We start from the raw sequence: 23,686 nt of genomic DNA on the forward strand, positions 1-23,686 counted from the left end.
ATCTACTTTTAAGAAGGCAAGATGTATTAGTATCTAGTAAAAAATTAAGGGAAGAGGAGGAGGATATATAAAGAGAGGCAAAAAAATCTAAGCATAAATTGTGTGTTGGGAGGATGAGGGTGAAAGAAAAGGAGTGGAGGGATGTAGTAGGATACTAGGCTAGGCTAGGGGTAAAGGGTGGTGTTGCAGAGGTTCCAGCAGGGGGGCATATGGGGAATAGTAGTAGGTAGCATGAGATAGCTTGGTTGCTTGTATTGAAGCTAGCTTTGGTTTAGGTTAGCTTAATCACTTATCTGTAGTTATAACCCATCACCTGCTTAAGTGTTACTCCTATATCCTATGACATTAGTGACCCTTCGCAACCAGGGGGAGCTAAACTTGCAATGAGCATTTTAAATGGTAAGAGCTTAAATTTTGCAATTGCTTCTGTGATGCCAGAAAAATAAAGGGTAAAGATTTCGTTGGAAATTCCAAACTTAAGGTTGAATTGGTTTACCAATGCTAGGTCCAAAAACAGGGAAGTTTCATATAAACTCTGCACCATTCCAATCAGTTTTCTCAAAGGAACATTTCTCCAGAAATGGCCATAAAGAACGGTCATTGACAGAAGTATAATTTGACTAGTAACACGTGACATTCCAATGATCGAAGGGTTAAGGTTTAAGCATTGTGTTTGATAGCAAAAGATGGAACCTGACAAGATAGGAACTAGAGCAAATTAAGCTAAAATCCAAATAAGAGGGCGAGAAATATTCTCTTCGCTAATTGGAACAACTAGATCAGAATACTGCTCCTTAAAAGTATAAAAAACTGACTTGCTCATGAGAGTTTGATTTATTGGTTTTTCCAAACCAAGAGACTCTTCTTTAGTGGCCAAAGACATTGTCAGTTGCAAAGAGAGAAAACCTGCAAAGGCTAGACACATGGATCTTGGTGGTAGTCTTAACAATGAATATCCACCTAGTAAGTGTCCTAGAATACCTCCGCTAGCTAAGGCCATAAATGCATAAGATTGGAGACCAGCTATTTTGTTCTTAATGCCATATTATGCAACAAGAGCATCATTGGCAACCTCCATAATTGATGCTCCAAGGTTACCAAAAAGAACGCATTCCATGAGTATCGGAAGGGCTTTACCAGCAACTGGGATCAATGCCAATGAACCCCAAGACAAGACCTGCAGAAGAATTGAATAACGTTGCATTCATCTTAACCACACTAAACAGTAAATGTGCATTTGCTGTTCATGACAAGTTTATTTGAAAGTTGTAGGAAACTTACTAGCTGTTTGACATGAAGTATGAGAAGAACTCATTTTATATTAAACTGAAAGTGAAATACATCAGACTTAACTACACGAAATGAATGAAACTAATACATATAGAAAACTACAGCTAACTGATGCAAATTGGCTGCTACAAATCAGGAACCACTCCTTTTAATTCTCCACTACTCTCCTACTGATACTCTACCACTTATGACCTATTCTTCATGCTACAAATACGTATACTGCAGCTGACTTATTTTAAAAACCAACATAACTAAACTATGTTTAGATTCAAGCCAACATACTCCCCCTCAATCTAAACAGACTTGAGAACTCTGACTCCCAGCAATTTCCTCATACTCTCGAACTTTGCTGTGTGCAATGCCTTGGTTAACACATCTTCCCGTTGCTTGTCTGAGGTCACATGTTTGATGATGATTGTACCTTATTCAACACATTCACGAATAAAGTGATACCTTATGTCTATATGTTTGCTTCTGCCATGGAAGACGGGATTTTTAGATAAATCGATTGTAGACCTATTGACAATATATAGAATCACTGGACCAGCTTCAACATTCGAAATCTGACTGAGAACCTTCTGTAACCAGATGCCCTAACACGCAGCTGCAGTAGCTGCCATAAACTCCGCTTTACAAGATGACAATGCTACGCATCTTTGTTTCTGTGAGACCCACGTGATCAAGCTGTCATTCAAGTACAACGCCATGCCACATGTGCTTTTCTGGTCATCAATGTTTTCAGCAAGATCACTGTCTGAGAACCCTGACAATAGATAATCGCCCCGATCTTTGGTGTATACCAGCCCATAGTTTAAAGTTCCCTTCACGTAGCGTAATATTCTCTTGACAGCTCCTAGATGAAGAACAGTTGGTTTTTCCATATATCAACTCACTATTCCAACTGAGTAAGCAATATTTGGTCGAGTGTGGACCAGATATCTAAGACCACCAACTATACTCTTGAACTGAGTCGAGTTACCAAACTTACCACTCTCATCTTTGTGCAACTAAACTTTGGGTTCCATGGGGTATTGAACAGGATTACAATCGATCATACCAGCTCTTTCTAGCACCTTTTTAAGGTAAGCAGTTTGCCTCAACTCTATAAAACCCGCACCTTGCTCAACCTCAATTCTAATATAATATGCTAGTTTTCCCAAATCACTCATATCAAACTCTTGTTTCATCTGCTCCTTGAAATTAATAATGTTTGATATTGCTGATCCTGTTATCAATAAATCATTGACGTACACTCCTACAATTAAAGCCTCATTTCCTTCATATTTGATGTAAACTACATGTTCAAACGGACACTTGGTAAATCCCAGTTTAACCAAATACTTGCTCAGTCGTGAATACCAAGCTCAAGGAGCTTGACGTAGGCCATAAAGTGCTTTTGACAACTTGTACACCTTACATTCTTCCCCTTCCTTCTTGAAACCTTTGGGTTGAGTTACGTAACACTCTTCTTGCAATTCTCCGTTTAGAAAAGCTGACTTAACATCAAGGTGATGAACCTTCCATTCATTTTTAGCTGCCAAAGCCAATAGCAACCGCACCGTCTCCATTCTTGTGACAGGAGCAAACACCTCCTCATAGTCTACGCCATACTTTTGAACATATCCTTTTGCCACAAGTCGAGCCTTGTGCTTTAAAATCCTTCTAGAAGTATCCTTCTTTAGCTTGTAAACCCACTTTAGATCGATGGCTTTATGTCCTGGGGAAAGCTCCATTAACTCCCAAGTATTATTCCTTTCGATTGCATCAATCTCAATCTGCATAGCCACTTTCCAGGCCCTTTCCTTCACTGCATGTTCGTACATTGCAGGTTCTTCAATCTCATTTAACAACAGTTCATCTTCAGCTTCAATTTCCTCTGTTTCATTGTATATATCACTGAGCAACCTAAAATGTTTAGGATCACTACTGTTGCTACTACTCGAATCAACAGACCCACTGCTGTAACTTGCTTTATCAGACACATTCTATGTTTCCTGTGAATCCTCAGTGATCGACCTCCTTGACTGTGGTGTTGTGAACTGATCATCTTCGACTCCCCCATTTTCTTGTACTCCCGACTGTATACCAGTGACTGTTAACGGGTTTGACAAGTGAGAATCTCCTGATTCTTGGCCAGTCCACCTCCAACTCTTTTCTTCCTCGAAAATCACATCACGACTAACTTGTATTGCACCTGTAATTGGATCACATAGGCGAAATGCCTCGGTTCCAGGTTCTTTACCAAAATAAACAACCTTCTTACTTCTATTATCCAGTTTCTTGAGATGAACACTCGGTACTTTCATATAAGCCACGCAACCGAACACTTTCAAATAGGCAAAGCATGGTTTCTTACCTGTCCACGCTTTATGAGGAGTCATCTTTGATAAAACTCGAGTAGGTAATTTATTCAGCAAATAAACAGCATGCCGGACAGCCTCCCCCCAGAAATTTGATGGTACGCTTCTTTCATTCAATAAGCTTCTCGCCATAGCAGCTACAGTCCTGTTTCTACGCTCCACAACACCATTTTGCTGCGGTGAATACGGGGCTGTGAAATGGCGTTGAATCCCTGCATCTTCACAATGAGACAAAAACTCTTTCGAACAAAATTCCCCTCCCCTGTCAGTTCTGAACACTTATATTCCCTTCTCTGATTTTTTTTCAACCGTTGCTTTAAATTTTTTAAACATATTTAAAGCTTCATCTTTAGTTTTGATCATATAGACCCACATCATATGGCTGAAATCATCCACCAACAACAAAAAATACTTATTACCTGCGGGCGTCGGGGGTGTGATAGGCCCACAGATATCTCCATGAACCAACTCGAGTACCTTGTTTGCAGCAAAGTCTGTATGAGAAGGGAATGGTTTTCTAACCTGTTTTGACATCAAACAGCTACTACACACTTCCTTAGGTCTTTCAAACACTGGTAGTCCATGTTCCAGATTATTGCTTGACATGAGATGCATCACTTGAAAATTCACGTGTCCTAAACATGAATGCCATAACCTGGTTACTTCCTCCGCCTTTGTTAGTAAACACAGTTCAGCTTCTTGTTTAAGAACAATCTTATACAATCGATTTTGTGACTTTTGAACCCTCATCAACAGTCTTCCTACATATAATAAATCCACAGGTACTCACCATTAATGATCACCTTATTACCCTCCTGAAAAAGTTGTCCCAAACTTATTATATTATTGCAGAGATTGGGTATAAAATACACATTATTTAAGATTCTTTCTTCACCATTCTTACATTTAAAAATAATGGGACCCTTACCTTTAATATTGAATGTGGATCCATCACCAAGCTTCACTTGTCCTGCTACCACCTCATCCAATTTCTTGAATTTAGAGCAATCTCCGGTCATGTGATTACTAGCCCCATTGTCTAAATACCAGATGTCCCCTTCTCCCTTGTACTCTATAGCAGACTTTATTGTTGGCATCAACTTATCTTCATTCAGCAACATCACCTTTTTCTCCTTGGTTCCATGCTCCAAAAACAATAGAGCTGACTCGTCTTTAGCAATTTGTGTCAAGTTTGCTTCCAGCTTTTGTTCCTTGTCTCTTTGTGGTTTACGACACTCCGCCTGGTAATGTCCATAAGCACCGCAGTTAAAACACCTAACTCTGCTCCGATCACGCCCCCCCCGACTTGTGTCCCTTCCACAGTTATCACTCGTTACTTTATATCCTTCTTTGCTAGCCTTTTTTAACCATTCCTCTCTAGTGAGTAGGAGTTGCCCCTCCGCATTTTCCTTTTTCCTCCATTCTTCCTCTGTTAGTAGAAGCTTTCCCTCATTCACCTCGATTTTCCACGTAACCTTTCTTCGTGAGCCTTTAGTGAACCTATCACTTCTTCTACTGACATCTCCTCAAGATCTCCAAATTGCTCAATGGCTGAGGTAATTTGAAGGAATTTCGAGGGAACAACTCTCAACAATTTCTTTACCACATATGTTTCCTCCACCTTCTCACCCAAAGCTGAGATGTTAGTAACCAAATCATTTAATTTCATATAAAACTCATCCAGGGGTTCAGTTTCCTTCATTTGCAGAGACTCAAATTCAGCTTTTAATGTCTGGGCATTTGCTGCTCTCACCTTATCTACACCCAAGCTCATCGTTTTGATCGCAACCTAGGCTTCTTTTGCCATTTTGATCGCAACCTAGGCTTCTTTTGCCAATTTCTTCTCTACCAGTGGCAGTAGCACATTCTCAAGAATACCTTGGTAGATTGCTGCCAGCGCTACCTTATCCTTTTTCTCGTCATAAGTAGCCTTGTGGTCCTTAGGTTCAGTGGTCTCCCATATATCATGGGCTTGCATAAACACTCTCATTTTCAAAGCCCATGTTGTGTAGTTGACCTTGGTTAATATAGGGTAGTTCAGGGTGACAGTATTCTCTCTACTTTTGTTTGGCTCCATCTGTGTTTGTTTTTTTTGTCTAGGCATATACTTTGGCATTCACCAAATATTGGCTCTGATACCAGATTGTAGGAAACTTACTAGCTGTTTGACATGAAGTATGAGTAGCACTCGTTTTATATTAAACTGAAAGCGAAATACATCAGACTTAACTACATGAAATGAATGAAACTAATACATATAGAAAACTACAGCTAACTGATGCAAAATGGCTGCTACAAATCAGGTTCCGCTCCTTTTAATTCTCCACTACTCTCCTACTGATACTCTACCACTTTTGACCTATTCTTCATGCTACAAATACGTATATTGCAGTTGACTTATTTTAAAAACCAACATAACTAAACTAGGTTTAGATTAAAGCCAACAAAAGTGACAATAAAATACTGTACAAGCATATTATTGTGCAAATTATAAGTTTATCCTATTTTCATTGTCAGAGAATTCACTATTAAAGTTCCATTACTTAAACTCCATATTAATCATGTTTACATCAATATATTTATGTTGCTTACAAGTTGTCACTTTGCCTAGATTTGTGATAAACCAGATCAGAAGCATGAGACAAACTTTCCAATTTCCAAAACTGTAAAGTAAAGAGGAACATAAAAAGAATCACTCAAAGGTTGTTGCTTGCTTTGAACCTCAACAGTCCTTTTTATCAATCAAAGTTCTTGTTTGTTCGAATCTCAGTATCACTTTTTATCAATACAAGTAAAGTTCCAAAATTAGCTTAGGATACGTGAAATTGAAATTTGCAGCTTGTTTGTCCCAACAATATAACAAGAATTACAGAAGGGGGGTTGAATGGAATTCTTGAAACTTTTTCTTGATTAAAAATGTTCTAACTCGAATATATATAAGTGTGAATTGATTAGCACAATGCGGAATAGTTACTTAAATGAATCAAAACACAAGTATTTAAAAACAAGAGTCTTTAAAAACTTTCTGGTGGATTTAATTGATTCCACCAGAGATATATAATATATATCGAGAGAACCCTGTGTGCAAAAAGCTCATAGCTGCTTACAAATGTTGAACAACTAAGAATGCAGAGAAATGCTAAGAATTCTGCTTACAAATGTTTCTCTGCTTGTGTCTCTTAGATAATTCCTTAGTTGCTACTTCTTGGTTAATATATCACCAAGATTACAAAGTAATGAGACAGGATAATAAAACAAAAATTATCTAGTCTATTACAATGCTACTTCATTACTCTATTCCAGCATCTTTGAATATCTTCATAATAGCATGGAAATGGCAATGCTTCTTTGTTCTCGAAAACCCAGTTGAATAGGCTACCACATTCCATTTGCATCCACTCGACGCATGTGACTGTGTTGTCACTGTCAACAGATATTTAAATTCTTTATCCGTCGGGTTCATGATCATCCGTTGAGTTATTGATCATCCGTCGGGTTGTTGATCATCCGTCGAATTCATTGTTGTTTATCCGTCGGGTAGCAATCAGGCACTTGACTTCATTTCACTTATGCAGAATTACAAGACATCATCTATGTATAATTAATCAACCTATTCTGCATATCTAATTAAAGTAAATCATGACTCAAATACTACTACAGATTCTAAACAATGTGTATGCAGAAATGTGCTATAGACTTATTGTTACATAAGCTACTCACTCGATGGATAATAAGTCATCATCCGTCGGGACTATATTGAGTAATCCGTCGGGACTATAAATCTTATCTGTTGAGTGCTACATATTTTCACTAAGTAAAATCTATTCAGAAAGGCACTTTTGACATCCATTTGATAGACCTTGAAATTGGCACGAGCTGCATAGGCTAAGAAGATTCTGATGGCTTCAAGTCTTGCAATATGAGCAAATGTTTCATCAAAATCTATTCCTTCTTGTTGACAATAGCCCTTAGCAACCAATCTAGCTTTGTTCCTGACTACTATGCCATTTTCATCCATCTTGTTTCTGAATACCCATTTGGTGTCTATTGGATTCTTTCCTTTAGGCTTGGGCACCAGCTTCCATACATTATTCCTTTCAAATTGGTTTAGCTCCTCCTGCATAGCTAAAATCCAATCAGGATCACACAAAGCTTCTTCTAACTTCTTTGGTTCTTCCTTGGAAAGAAAGCTGCTGTATAGACATTCTTCTTGAGTTGCTCTCCTGGTTTGAACTCTAGAAGAAACATCACCAATTATTAGCTCAAAGGGGTGATCTTTTGTCCATTTTCTTTGTTAGCTCTAGATGAATAGGCATCATTATTGTCTTGATTTGTGATTGAGTTTTGACTATTAGAAACTCCCCCTGAGTGTGTGGATCTTTGATTTGAGAAAGGGAAACTTTCTATAGGTGATCTATCTTGATTTCCAGATTCTCTTGATAACCCGACGGATAGTGAATTTTGAGTACCGACGGATGAAGCTGGTTGTCTCCCGACGGATAACACAGATTGCCTCCCGACCAATGAAGCATTATGCAACTCGACAGATGTTGAGTTTTGTGCTTCATTGGTAGTAATTTTTCTGCATTATCCTTAGATACTGTTTTTTGATCACTTTCATCATCATTGTCATCACTAACCATCTCCACATTGTCAAATTTGAGGCTCTCATGGTAATCTCCATCATGCAGTCCTTCAATCTTTTTATCATCAAACACAACATGTATTAATTCCACAACAATGTTGGTTCTTAGATTGTAGACTATATGCTTTACCAACAGCATATCCAAGAAAAATTCCTTTATCTGCTTTAGCATCAAACTTCCCATTTTGATCAGTTTGATTTCTCAGAATATAGCATTTGTAGCCAAAGACATGAAGAAAATTTAGAGTTGGCTTCTTATTCTTGAACAATTGATAGGGAGTCATGCATCTTGCTTAATTAACTAGTGAAATATTCTGAGTGTAGCATGCAGTATTTACAGCTTCAGCCCAGAAATATGTTGGCAGTTTGGATTTTTCAAGCATTGTCCTTGCAGCTTCAATAAGTGATATGTTCTTCGTTTCCACTACTCCATTCTGTTGTGGAGTTCTTGCTGCTGAAAACTCATGCAGAATCCCATTTTCCTCACAAAATGCTCTCATGACAGAATTCTTGAACTCAGTTCCATTGTCACTCCTGATTCTTCTAACCTTGAAATCAGGATGATTATTGACTTGCCTTATGTGATTGATGATGATTTCACTAGCCTCATCTTTAGACTTTAGGAAATATGTCCAAGAGAACTTTGAGAAATCATCTACAATTACTAGGTAAAATCTTTTCCTTGAGATAGACAACACATTGACTGGTCCAAACAAATCCATGTGTAGCAGTTGTAAAAGTTCTTCAATTGTTAAATCAAGTTTCTTCCTGAATGATGCTTTAATCTGCTTCCCTTTTTGGCAGGCATCACACAATCCATCCTTAGAAAACTCCACTAGAGGAATGCCTCTAACCAGTTCTTTCTTTACTAGCTCATTCATGGTCTTGAAGTTTAAATGGGATAGCTTCTTGTGCCACATCCAACTTTCATCCTGACTTGATTTACTGAGAAGACAAGTAACAGATTCTGCATTAGATGAGTTGATATCAGCTAAGTACACATTTCCTTTTCTCACACCAGTGAGAACCACTTTGTTGCTTCTTTTATTAGTCACAACACAGGATTCTGAGTTGAAGGTTACTGAGTTGCCTTTATCACAAAGCTGGATGATACTCAACAGATTGTGTTTGAGACCATCCACTAAGGCAACCTCCTCAATGATGACATTGTCCTTTGAAATCAAGCCATATCCCACAGTATAACCCTTGCTGTCATCTCCAAAAGTAATACTTGGGCCAGCTCACTCCTTGAACTCTATGAGCAGGGTAGAATCACCAGTCATGTGTCTTGAACTACCACTATCCAAGTACCAAAGATTCTTTCTATTTCCACGCACACATCAAAATCAAATCAAGTTGATTTTGGTACCCAAGTTTCTTTGGGTCCTGCCTTGTTAGCTTTCTTTTTCTGTGTCCTAGGCTTTATCTCATTTGACTTGGGGATATCAGATTCATCCTTGGTCATTTGAGTTGGGCGTTTAAAACCATTCATTGCAATAGAATTATCATGCATATTATAATCAACAGGGAATGTCATGCTATTAGTAAACATGTTATTCCAGTAAGGCATATTAAATGGCATTTGTGGTATACTAAATGCAGCATAATAAGGATTAGGTGCAAATGACATATTAGCAAAATGTGCATTCATATTCTGTGTAGACATAGCATTCATAGGCATGGGAGGCATGACATTCAAGTTAGGAAAGTGAGGTGGCACAGACATGGAAGTAGGCATGGCAGATTTGCAATTAACAGACAGATGATTTACACTACCACACTTGACATAGATTTTTCGAGGAGCATATTTATCAGGTGTGTAGTTATTATGTTTGTTAATCCCTACTTTACCATTTCTATTATTTTTATTTTTGGCCTCTGTTTTTACCTCAATCTTTTCAAGTCTGTCACTTAACTGTTTGACAGTCATGTGACCAATATTAGCCTTTTTCCCTTTCTTAACCTGACTCGATTCTCCTGAAACAAAGTTCTTGGAAACAGATCCATACTTCTCATTCAGCTTAACAAGTTTGGCTTTACTGATAGGCTTGCTCACAGCCGACGGATGAGGATTTTCATCATTCGACGGATAACCCTTTTTATTATCCGACGGATGATCCATATCATCTGTCGAGTCTACATCTGTTAGCACTCCATCCACCAAATTTGGTTCTAATTTCTCTTTGTTCTTTTTCCAGACTGCATCACAGAAAGACTCAATTCCTTGAACTTTGGTGATTTGAGCATGGACATCCCTAGATGTTTTCCATGTCGTAATCTCCTCATGTTCACGCTCAAACTGCTTCTTCAAAATTTCTTCTTTCTTCAAGGACTCAGTTAATTCCTCCTTGGCAATCTTACACTCAATTCTTAACTTTTCAAAATCAATGAACTGAGACTCAAGCACATTATTCCTCTCACTTAAGAACAAATTGTTTTCTTTGATTTTAGCATTTTCTTTAGTAAGAGACTTAAGTGTAACACGCAAATGATATAACTCTGCAGACATGTCATTTATAGCATCATTATACTCAACTTTAGATAAATGTGCAAGGTTTGTAGTAATTACCTGATTACTTGAAGAACTTATTTCTGTTTCATCAGACTTGGCCATTAGGGCTAGATTGACATAGCTGACATCTTCATCTTCATCCAGACCATCTGCTGCCCAGTCATTTTCTTGTGTAATGAAAGCCCTTTCCTTTTGTTTGAGAAGCTCAAAGTATTTTTGCTTGTAATCCACAGGCTCAAACTTTTTCTTATTGGAATCTGACTTCCTACACTCACTGGCAAAGTGCCCTGCCAAGCCACATTTGAAACATTTGAATTTTGATTTATCCACCATGTTTCTATTTGGCTTGGCTGCTCCAAAGTTCTTTTTTGAACTTGAGCTTGGCAAATCTTCTAGAAAGAAATGCTAAGTGTTCATCAATGTCTTCCATGTCATCTTGGCTCAAAGAATCTTCACTTTCTACTGCAAGCCCCTTGCCCTTGCTTTCACAGACCCTTGAAGTTGACTCAACAGCTTCCATCTTCACTTCCTTCTCTTTTTCCAACTCAGCAACTAGTGCAATGGATCCTCCTTTCTTCTTTCCTCTCTTCATCCTCTCATCTTGCTCTATTTCAAGCTTATAAGTTTTCAGGATGCCATACAGTCTCTCCAAATTAAACTCCTTATAATCTTGTGAGTTTCTTAATGAGACTGTCATTGGTTTCCATTCCTTTGGAAGAGATTTAAGGAATTTCAGATTGGAGTCTTTTGTCTGATAGACCCTTCCATGCAGCTTTAGATCATTTAGCAGTTTTTGAAACCTACTAAAAATGTCAGTGGGAGACTCACTTTCTTCACTATGAAAATGCTCATATTGCTGAATCAGTAGCTGCATCTTGTTTTCTCTAACTTGCTCAGTGCCATCACAGATGATCTGTATTGTATCCCAAACATCCTTGGCAGTTTTACAGTGGATAATGTTGCCAAACATATCACCATCAACTCCATTAAACAGGATTTCATGGCCTTTTTATCCTTCCTGACTTGTTCAATGTCAGGATCAGACCATTCATGCCTTGGCTTGAGGACAGATGGCTCATTTCCAGTTACAGCTCTCATTGGAACATGAGGGCATCTTTCTATGCAGTCCACATAGGCCTCATCTTGAGAAAGCAAATAAAGATGCATCTTTACCTTCCAATGATGGTAATTATCTTTATCCAGAAATGGAATTTTGACTCCAACATCCTTCTTGTTCATCTTGCTGTATTGTTTTGATCTTTAAACTCTTTGTTTGTTAAGAGCTTGCTCTGATACCAATTGTTAGTCCCTTAACAATATAACAAGAATTACAGAAGGGGGGTTGAATGGAATTCTTGAAACTTTTTCTTGATTAAAAATGTTCTAACTCGAATATATATATAAGTGTGAATTGATTAGCACAATGTGGAATAGTTACTTAAATGAATCAAAACACAAGTATTTAAAAACAAGAGTCTTTAAAAACTTTCTGGTGGATTTGAATGATTCCACCAGAGATATATAATATATATCGAGAGAACCCTGTGTGCAAAAAGCTCACAGCTGCTTACAAATGTTGAACAACTAAGAATGCAGAGAAATGCTAAGAATTCTGCTTACAAATGTTTCTCTGCTTGTGTCTCTTAGATAATTCCTTAGTTGCTACTTCTTGGTTTATATATCACCAAGATTACAAAGTAATGAGACAGGATAATAAAACAAAAATTATCTAGTCTATTACAATACTACTTCATTACTCTATTCTAGCATCTTTGAATATCTTCATAATAACATGGAAATGGCAATGCTTCTTTGTTCTCGAAACCCAGTTGAATAGGCTACCACATTCCATTTGTATCTACTCGACGCATGTGACTGTGTTATCACTGTCAACAGATATTTAAATTCTTTATCCGTCGTGTTCATGATCATCCGTCGAGTTATTGATCATCCGTCGGGTTGTTGATCATCCGTGGAATTCATTGTTGTTTATCCGTCAGGTAGCAATCAGGCACATGACTTTATTTCACTTATGCAGAATTATAAGACATCATCTATGTACAATTAATCAACCTATTCTGCATATCTAATTAAAGTCAATCATGACTCAAATACTACTACAGATTCTAAACAATGTGTATGCAGAAATTTGCTACAGACTTATTATTACATAAGCTACTCACTCGATGGATAATAAGTCATCATCCGTCGGGACTATATTGAGTCATCCGTCGGGACTATAAATCTTATCCGTCGAGTGCAACATATTTTCACTAAGTAAAATCTACCAAGGTGTTTTGTTCATGAAATCATCAAGTACACAACATATACACAACACAACTACCTTTTATTCTCTACAGATTCAACAGCCTACTTTTGATGGAAGTATAATTAACCACATCCACGTTAAGATCCATTAAAATTTTCTCTTAGTCATTCAAGACCCTAGCAAACTGATTTGTTGTTAAAAATGAAATAGGCTATATGGTAACTTAATTATGTTATTTCCAAACTATAATATATCCATAATTTAGGATGTTACGAATCGAACAATGACTAATTCTACAACCATCAGCATAAAGCAGGAGCACACAAGCCACAATAAATCCAAAACCATTTTCAAGAAAAAATATACCGAGTTAAGCTTGCAAATTTAGTTTTCTCTCTTTTGTCTTTAGAGTCTGGGTATCTTGCAGTGTTATTAGCTTGTATTTTTGTAGGTCCATGATCATCTGAAAGAAGTAGCCAAAGATACCAATATTAGGGTCGTCCCTATTGTTGGTGGGATGTCAACATAAAAACAGGAAAGACTTTTAAAAGCAAGGCCTGAGATTGTTGTTGGGACTCCGGGAAGGATTTGGGAGCTTATGTCTGGTGGACAGATTCATCTTGTTGAGGTTGGAATATATTATTATCTAAATTTATTTGGGGGATTTATTTTCTTGTTGTCGCTCTGTGTTTGTAATTAAACAGTCATTTCATTTGTTGTGTTGCTATTGCTATATCTTTTTCATTGTTTGTTTAGCTCAGTTGGTGAGGAAAAAGGCAATGTCTTGTGATGTATAATGTACTTGGTACAAGGATGTTGAATGTCCCTTTTTAATTTTAAGTCGTTATATTATTGTAGTCATAATGTATAATTTGGTCTGATACTATAAAAGTTATTCTCTGTGTGGTATGTATGATTGTTTGACAATGAAATTGGTTTTACATTTTAAGTGTGACAACAAATCTAAAATTAGGCAATAAATCAAGATGAATTTATGCAGATTCATGAATCAGTTTTTCATTTATTGTTTGACATGCCTTTGTGAGTGAATGCACATGGTAATATCATGCGAACGTTAATATTATCAATGAAGTTGCCCTGCAAAATGATATATTAACGGGTGCAAATAATATTCAGTTCATGAATGAACAAACTCATGATGATATAGGTTATCAACTTCAACTTGAGAATCATCATGCTGAGAGATCATCCACCAGTTAACGTTACGCATGGCATTGTCATAAGATACCTGGTTCCTCCATCTTTGGTTAATAACAGTGAGTGGGTGGAAGTTGGTGACAAGGGTAAGGCAAAGTTGATGGTGCATCTGACAACTTGGTTCAAAATGAATGAGTTAATAATGTTCAGTTTCCGCACTATGACTTTTCTACTCAATCTACGGCTCTTGATAGTAACTTTAAGATTGGAAGTTCTTCAAATTCAATTAGGTTTCAAGATGAATTTATAAATCTAGACGATGACACGGCGGTTCAGATTTAATAATGTTAGAATTGGAAGTTATTTGAAGATTAGTAGGTTCAAGGTCCCTAATGTTTTCAAGTATCAAGTTAGTAATCTCTTGTTGATGTTTTACCGAGTCATGTCTTTGGTTAGGTCTCGTTCAAGTTTAGTATATATCTTTTGAGTGGTAGTTTGTTCAGAATCTCTATTTCATGTAAGAAAAAATGCTAGGTATTACTCGCAATAGTTGGCTCAGTTGGTTAATGTGATTTATCTTGGTTTATGTGGTTTGTCGGCTATTGCGTGAGCTGTGGGATTTATCAAGTGTGCATCCGAAAGGTAACGACTGCGCGTTCCTTACGATAAAATAAAATAAAAATGCTAGGGCGTCAAATTGATTGCCAAAAAAATTTATAAAATGCTACTTGTCAATTTTTTATTGGTTAAATGAAAATGGACCCCCATTATATTTATATCAAAAGCACTAATAAAATAATTTCATAATGACATATAAATCGTTACACATCATTTTGTAACAATTTTATATATCATTTTTGGCATTACTCTGTATGTAAGTGCCGTTTGGTATTTTTAATATATTGCTGGCTTACTTTTTTTAAAATCTATTTTTTAAAGTTAATCCAACGGTTAAATAGCAGTTAAAATTAGGTAAATGAATAGTGTGTTTTTATTAACAGCCCCTGCCCTAGTAATAGGAATACAATTCTTAACAGGAGAGCGCCAGACGCAAGCCGTTCAATTCAAACTCACCAATGTCTTCACTTTAATCTAAACCCCAAAAAAAGAGAAAACCTAAACAAGTTTCCCGAGTCGACTCAGAACAACTCGTCCGCCTCGACTCACTCCCTTGGCACACTTCTCTCCCCAAGTTCACCTCCACCGACGACACCGTCTATATTGTCGCCGAAGGCGCTAAACATGTCCAGAGTTGTGTATTTATTAATACTGAATAAGGGGGGGAGAGATTTATTAAAGCCAAAAATAAAAATTTAAAAAGACTTAAATTCAAATAATAGTTATAAATTAAAAGTATATATGAATAAATTATTATATTCTGCAGTAATTCAAACAATCACATACATTTCCGTAACATAATCCATATATATCACCCAGTAGACAATAAGGAATACATTACAAATGTTGTTTTAACTTAATATTAAATGTTGGAGAACATATTCTGCACTGATGTCATCATACCCCAAAAACTACTCATTATAAAAATAAACAAATAAATCATCTATTATCCACCTGAAGACAATATGAATATACCGTCAACAACTTCAATTAAAATAACATTTCCGTGTAATTTAGAACATGTACGTGCGGGCTTTAGAGCTAGTATTAAATACCAATAGTTATTGTAAATTTCTGTTTTAAATCTAAATTTTACAGTTAATCCTACGGTTGAATAGGAGTTAAAATTAGGTAAATGAATAGTGTGTTTTATTAACAGCCCCTGCCCTAATAATAGAAATACAATTCTTAATAGGAGACCGCCAGACGCAGGTCGTTCAACTCAAACTCACCAATGTCTTCACTTCAATCTAAACCCCAAAAAAGGAGAAAACCTAGACGAGTTTCCCGAGTCGACTCAGAACAACTCGACTGCCTCGACTCACTCCCCTGGCACTCTTCTCTCCCCGAGTTCACCTCCACCGATGACACCTTCTCTATTGTCGCCGGTACTAACGAACTCGACGGCGGTACTCTATTTATAACGTCATTAATATATTCAACTTTGTCGATTTTATGAGATTCTAGGGTTTGAGTTTGTGTTTGATTAGGTTTTTTATCGCTCGAGGAAATTGACGAGTCGGCGTATGGGTTGGAGATACCTAAATTTGAAGAGGAGGTGAAATCAAAGAAGCGAAAAGCGAGTGAGAGTGGTAATGTAGGCGGTGATGATGAGAAAGGTGTTGGTAATGTTGAGGATGAAGGTGAATGTGGCGGTGAGGAGGATAAGGAAGTGAAGAGTACGAATAAGAAAATGATGAAGAGGAGTAGGAAGAAGAAGAAAGTTAGGGAGAAATGGGAGGTTGCGAAAGTCGTAACATGTTAGGATTGTCGTTAATTGAATTTATTTCCGTAAATTTAATGATTTGAGTTGTGTTAATCTAATATTATGTAGTTTTATGTACGTTCCATTTTGTAATGTTGAGGTAATTACGGTAGTGTATATTAGATTTTGTAATGCTGAGGTAATTACGGTAGTGTAAATTAGCTTTTGCTTGTGTAAGTGTGTTAATTCTAATATTTTCTAGTTTTATATATGCTCCGTATTATAATGCTGAGGTAATTACAGTAGTGTATATTAGATTTTGAAATGCTGAGGTAATTACAGTAGTGTAGAATAGCTTTCGCTTATGCAAGTAGTTGTGTTATATGATGCTGAGATAGTTTTGGTGTATTTCAGTGTTTGCTTAGTTAAGTGATTGGAAATGAAGTAGAATTTTGGTGTATCAATGCGGATTCTTTTTACATATTAAAATTGTAAGTGGCTATGTTAGAATAATGTGGTTATGCAATTACAGTTCCGGATGTTCCAGAAGAGGATGCATTTGAGGATGGTGAATTTTATGCGTGGAATGAACTGAGACTTCATCCCTTGATCATGAAATCAATATACAGGCTTAAATTTAAGGAGCCTACGCCAATACAGAAAGCTTGCATTCTGGCAGCTACACATCAAGGAAAGGTTGATACCAAATTGTATGTTATGTCAGGCTTCTGAACGAGTGACGATGAATTGAATGTACTTAATGTTTTAATTCTCATTGCAGGATGTTATAGGTGCAGCCAAAATATGATCTGGAAAAACACTTTGTTAGGAATATATGTATTAGTTTGATGATAAGTTAAACAAAACACTTAAGTAGAAATCTAGTGTTTGTAGCCTCAACGGATAAGACCATCTTGGCTATCCGTTGAAGGAGTAGCTTTACTTAGCAATAAGTTTAGTATTGTAGCACATTTCATTCTCTGGATTCAAGTTGTAATTCTTAGATGTTATAGGAAATTATCAGTCATGTTGACTACTAGTGGATATGCAAATAAGAGGGCTAATTATAAATATTTCATGCCTTGTAATTTTGTATAAGTGAAGAAGTATCAACGGATATTGAAGACCTTTAACGGATAAGAAACAAAGCTTCAACGGATGTCTCTAATGCTTCAACGGATAATATCCATCAACGGATAAGTGCTTCAACGGATAAAGACTTCAACTGATAATGCATCAACGGATAAAGCCTCAACGGATAAGGCATCAACGGATAAGGCATCAACGGATGAAAGCTTCAACGGATGCTTAGTTCATTAGCAGTTGATAGTGACAATTCACAAGCTGACAGAGGCTCATGGGTTGACAGAGACAAACTGGAATGTGGAAGCCTCTAGGAGGAATCAAGAAAATACAGCATTTCCATTCTGATGCAAACAAGGAAGTATTCAAAGATCTACAGCCAAGCCTAAATTGCATTTGATAGAGAAATGAAGAAGAAACATGTGAAGAATCTTTTTAATTGTATTTTACAGTTTTGTCTTCACTTTAAACTTGGTGATATATAAACCAAGTAGCATCTAGTAATTAGATAAGAATTTTCCTGAGCTGTTTAGAAATATCCAGAGAGAAAATCATCTAGTATGTACTAGGAAGCAACTGTGATTTAATTCTTTAAATCACAGATTTTCTGAAATAACACATCTCTGGTGGAACAACAAATCCACCAGAAAAGTTTTTAAGTTCTTTGTGTTCTTTACATTTGTGTTTGAATATATATCTGTCTGTATTAGCTTCAAGCAATTCACACACTTGTTCTCAAAAACACTTAGCCTTAGAAACTGCTCAAAACTTGAAAAAGTTTTGAGATTTACATTCAACCCCCCTTCTGTAAATCTCATTGTTAGTCCACTGGGAATAAAAATTGGTATCAAAGCTTTCTCTTAACATACAAAGAGTTTAAAGATCCATTCTGCTAACATCATGAATAAGAAGGATATTGGTATAAAGATTCCAATCCTGGAAAGAGATAACTATCATCACTGGAAGGTGAAGATGCATTTACATCTTCTCTCTCAAGATGAAAGCTACATCAACTGCATTGAGAATGGTCCTCACATCCCACACAAGGTGGCAACGGCTGCTACTGCAACAGTTGTTGTTGGACAGTCTATTCCCAAGCCAAAGGCAAAATGGACTGTTGAAGATATTGAAGAGGTCCACAAGGACAAGAAAGCCATGAACATTCTGTTTAATGGCCTGGATCAAGATATGTTTGACAATGTCATCAACAGCCAAACTGCTAAGGAAATTTGGGATACCGTGCAGCTTATCTGTGAAGGCACTGAGCTAGTTAGAGAAAACAAAATGCAGCTTCTCATTCAACAGTATGAATATTTTCACTTTGAAGAAGGAGAATCATTGAATGATACCTTCAACAGATTTCAGAAACTGTTGAATGGATTGAAGCTGTATGGGAGAATTTACCAAGTCAAGGACTCCAATTTAAAATTTCTAAGGTCTCTACCAAAGGAATGGAAGCCTATGACTGTTTCTCTAAGAAATTCTCAAGATTATAAGGACTTCACACTTGAAAGATTATATGGAATTTTGAAGACATATGAACTTGAGATGGAGCAAGATGAGCTGTTGGAAAAGGGAAAGAGAAAAGGAGGATCAGTTGCACTTGTAGCTGACAATGAGAAGGTTGAAGCGAGGAATGAGGAAAAGACAATGCCAAGTCTCAAAATTGGCACAAGCAAATCAGAATCAAGCAAGGGTAAAGAGCAAGTAGCTGAGGATGAAGACAATTTCAGTCAGGATGACTCTGATGATATTGATGAACTTCTGGCTTTTCTGTCCAGGAGGTTTGCAAAGATGAAGTTCTGGAAAAATACAAAATTCACTAAGCCAAACAAAAATATGGTGGACAAATCAAAGTTTAAATGTTACAACTGTGGCATTAGTGGACACTTTGCAAGTGAGTGTAGGAAGCCAACCTCTGATAAAAAGAAATTTGAGCAAGTTGATTACAAAAAGAAGTATTTTGATTTGCTCGAACAAAAGGAAAGAGCTTTTCTCACTCAAGATGATTGGGCAGCAGATGGGGTCAATGAAGATGATGATATGGAATATGTCAACCTAGCCCTGATGGCTAATTCTGATGAAAATGAAACTAGTTCATCAAGCAACCAGGTAATTACTACTGATCTCTCTCAGCTTTCTAAACATGAATGCAATGAAGCCATAAATGATATGTCCAATGAATTATATCATTTGCGTGTTTCCCTTAAATCACTAGCTAAAGAAAATACTAGGATCAAAGAAAATAATGTGTTTCTAAGTGATAGGAATGCTGTGTTAGAGAATCAGGTAATTGAGCTTGAAAAGATTAAATTTAAATGCTTGACTGTTGAAAGTGAACTAGAAGAAGCTGTTAAGAAAGTAGAAATTCTTTCTAAACAGTTAGAAAGTGAGCAAGAGGTAATCAAGGCCTGGAAAACATCTAGGGATGTTAGCGTTCAGATTGCCAAGGTTCAGGGAATTGAATCATTCTGTGAGGATGCCTGGAAGAAAAACAAAAAGGAGTTAGAATGAATTGATGGATTGTCAACGGATGTGGAATCAACGGATGATGAAAGTTATCCGTTGAAGGAAGAAAAGGAGCATCCGTTGAAGGCTCATCAATTAAAACAGGCAAGTAATTTTAAAAATAAAAATCTCAATAAGAAGAATGATTCAACTCTCAAGAACTTTGTCAAAGAAGGAGCTAGCACATCCAAAGATGTCAGTAAGGTGAATATAGGACACATGACTTTAGATCAGCTGAAAAATAGGCTTAAGTTGGTTGAGGATAAGAAGGAAACTAAAAGAAAATCTAAAAGAAATGGGAAGGTAGGGATTAATAAACATAACAATTACACACCTGATAGGTATGCTCCTAGAAAAAGTTGTGTGCATTGTAAAAGTGTTAATCACCTATCTGATAATTGCAAATCTGTTAAAAATGCTCCCATGTCTTCAAATCCCTCCATGTCTAACATGTCTATGTCACCTCTACATGCCATGCCTATTATGTCTCATCAGAATCCCCATGCATATTTTGCAAACATGTCATATATTAATAATCCTTATTTTACTGCATTTAGTATGCCTCAAATGCCATACAATGTGCCTATGTGGAATAACATGTTTGCACAATCTATGCCTTATCAAATTCAATCAAATGTGCTAAATGATTCTGTGACTAACCCTACACTTCAATCAACCACATCTGAGATCAAGGTTGACCCAAAGTTACCTAAGTCAAAATATGCAGGAGGAATGAAGTCTAGGAAAAAGACTAACAAGGCTGGACCCAAGGAAACTTGGGTACCAAAATTAACTTGATTGATTTTGTTGTGTGCAGGGAAAAAGAAGGAATCTATGGTACTTGGACAGTGGCTGTTCAAGACACATGATAGGAGATTTCACCCTGCTCACAGAGTTTAAGGAGAGAGTTGGCCCTAGCATAACCTTTGGAGATGACAGCAAAGGATTCACTATGGGATATGGCTTGATTCCAAAAGAAAATGTCATCATTGATGAAGTTGCATTGGTTGATGGTCTCAAACACAACTTATTGAGCATCAGTCAACTATGTGACAGAGGGAATACTGTTTCCTTCAATTCTGAAGCCTGTATTATCACAAGTAAAAAGGACAATAAAGTGGTTCTAACTGGAGTTAGAAAAGGGAATGTGTACTTAGCTGACTTCAACTCTACAGATGCAGAATCCATTACTTGTCTTTTCAGCAAAGCAAGTGCAGTTGAAAGTTGGCTATGGCACAAGAAGCTGTCCCATTTGAATTTCAAGACAATGAATGATCTAGTCAAAAAGGACTTAGTTAGAGGAATGCCTCTAGTGGAATTCACAAGGGATGGACTGTGTGATGCTTGTTAGAAAGGAAAGCAAAAGAAAGTATCATTCAGTAAGAAGCTTGAATCTGCAATTGATGAACCATTACAACTGCTACACATGGATCTTTTTGGACCAGTCAATGTATTTTCAATTTCAAGGAAAAGATATTGCCTAGTGATTGTTGATGATTTCTCTAAGTTTTCATGGGTCTATTTTCTTGGATCAAAGGATGAAGCTAGTGAAATCATTATCAATCATATCAAGCAAGTCAACAATCATCCTGATTTTAAAGTAAGGAATATTAGGAGTGACAATGGAACTGAGTTCAAGAATTCAACCATGAAGTTGTTCTGTGAAGAAAATGGGATCATGCATGAGTTCTCAGCTCCAAGGACTCCACAACAAAATGGTGTGGTGGAAAGGAAGAACATATCACTAATTGAAGCTGCAAGGACAATGCTTGAAGAGTCAAAACTCCCAACTTACTTTTGGGCTGAGGCTGTTAACTGTGCATGTTACACTCAGAATATTTCTCTAATCAATCAGACAAAAGGCATGACTCCCTATCAATTATTCAAGAGAAGAAAACTAACTTTAAACTTTCTGCATGTCTTTGGTTGCAAATGTTACATCTTAAGGAATCAATCTGATCACAAAGGGAAGTTTGATACAAAGGCTGATGAAGGAATATTTGTTGGCTATTCTGCTGGAAAATCTTATAGGGTCTACAATCTAAGAACCAACATTGTCATGGAATCTGTGCATGTTGTGTTTGATGATAAAAATATTGATGGACTAACAGATGAGGGACATCATGAAGGACTCAAATTTGACAACATTGAGATATATTGTGATGATAGTAAAGATGAGAATGATGAAGAAGGCATCTCAAGAAGAATTCAAAATCTGCCTTTGGATAATGCACAGAATGCTGCATCCGTTGAAAGTCATAATTCAGCTTCTGTTGAAAGAAGCAATGCAGCATCCGTTGAAAGACAAAGTGCATCATCCGTTGAAGTTCATAATGAAGCATCCGTTGATCACAGTCTGTCAACGGATAATCAATTCACTTCATCAGTTGATAGAGCTCCCAATTCTTTTCAAAGGATCAGCAACTCAGGGGGAGTTTAAACCAATCAACATTCTATCTCACATCATGACAATACTGAGGCAACCTCATCTAGAGCTAATCTACCACCTCAAAGGAATTGGACCAAGAATCACCCTTTTGAACTGATCATTGGTGATGCTACATCTAAAGTGCAAACTAGAAGGGCTACTCAAGATGAATGTCTGTATAGTAGCTTTCTATCACAGGAGGAACCTAAGAGAGTGGAAGAAGCTCTATTGGATCCAGATTGGATTTTAGCAATGCAAGAGGAGCTAAACCAATTTGAAAGGAACAAAGTATGGAAGCTGGTACCCAAGCCAAAGAACAAGAGTTCTATTGATACAAAATGGGTATTCAGAAACAAGATGGATGAAAATGGCATTGTCATAAGGAATAAAGCCAGATTGGTTGCTAAAGGCTATTCTCAACAAGAAGGAATAGATTTTGATGAAACATTTGCTCCAGTTGCCAGACTTGAGGCCATCAGAATCTTTCTAGCCTATGCAGCTCATGCCAATTTCAAAGTCTATCAAATGGATGTCAAGAGTGCATTTCTAAATAGGGAATTGGAGGAAGAAGTTTACATAAGCCAACCTCCAGGATTTGAAGATCCAAACTTTCCAGACTATGTGTATTATCTGTTGAAAGCACTCTATGGGCTAAAGCAAGCACCTAGAGCCTGGTATGAGACTTTGTCAAAATTCCTTCTAGATAAACACTTCACGAGAGATTTCAAGCTGGCCCTAAAGAATCTCACTTAGTGGCTATTAAAAGAATCTTCAGATATCTCAAAGGGACTCCAAATCTAGGAATCTGGTACCCTAGAGAGTCTGGTTTTGATCTATTTGACTACTCAGATGCAGATTATGCAGGCTGTAAAATAGAAAGGAAAAGCACAACTAGCACCTGTCAATTTCTAGGGAACAAGCTTGTGTCATGGTTCAGCAAGAAGCAAAATTATGTTTCTACATCAACAGCTGAAGCTGAGTACATTGCTGCTGGTAGTTGCTGTGCACAGATACTATGGATGAGGAATCAACTATTTGACTATGGTTTGACTGTTGACAAAATTCCTATATTCTGTGACAACACAAGTGCCATTGCCATTACTGAAAATC

General features: G+C 37.0%; 1 protein-coding gene and 1 pseudogene across 1 annotated transcript; one reads left to right on the plus strand and one right to left on the minus strand.

Moving 5' to 3' along the window:
* Positions 1–337: 337 nt before the first annotated feature.
* On the minus strand, positions 338–1,204 carry LOC141715064 (putative folate-biopterin transporter 9, chloroplastic; annotated as a pseudogene).
* Positions 1,205–16,086: 14,882 nt separating this feature from the next.
* Positions 16,087–17,365, plus strand: LOC141715065 (DEAD-box ATP-dependent RNA helicase 13-like). The gene is made up of 4 exons (XM_074518550.1): positions 16,087–16,240; positions 16,343–16,612; positions 17,090–17,253; positions 17,339–17,365. The coding sequence occupies exons 1-4, from the start codon at positions 16,087–16,089 to the stop codon at positions 17,363–17,365; spliced, it is 615 nt and encodes a 204-aa protein (XP_074374651.1).
* Positions 17,366–23,686: the final 6,321 nt, after the last annotated feature.

The sequence above is a fragment of the Apium graveolens genome, chromosome 3, assembly GCF_009905375.1.
Source record: "Apium graveolens cultivar Ventura chromosome 3, ASM990537v1, whole genome shotgun sequence".
Lineage (NCBI taxonomy): Eukaryota > Viridiplantae > Streptophyta > Magnoliopsida > Apiales > Apiaceae > Apium > Apium graveolens.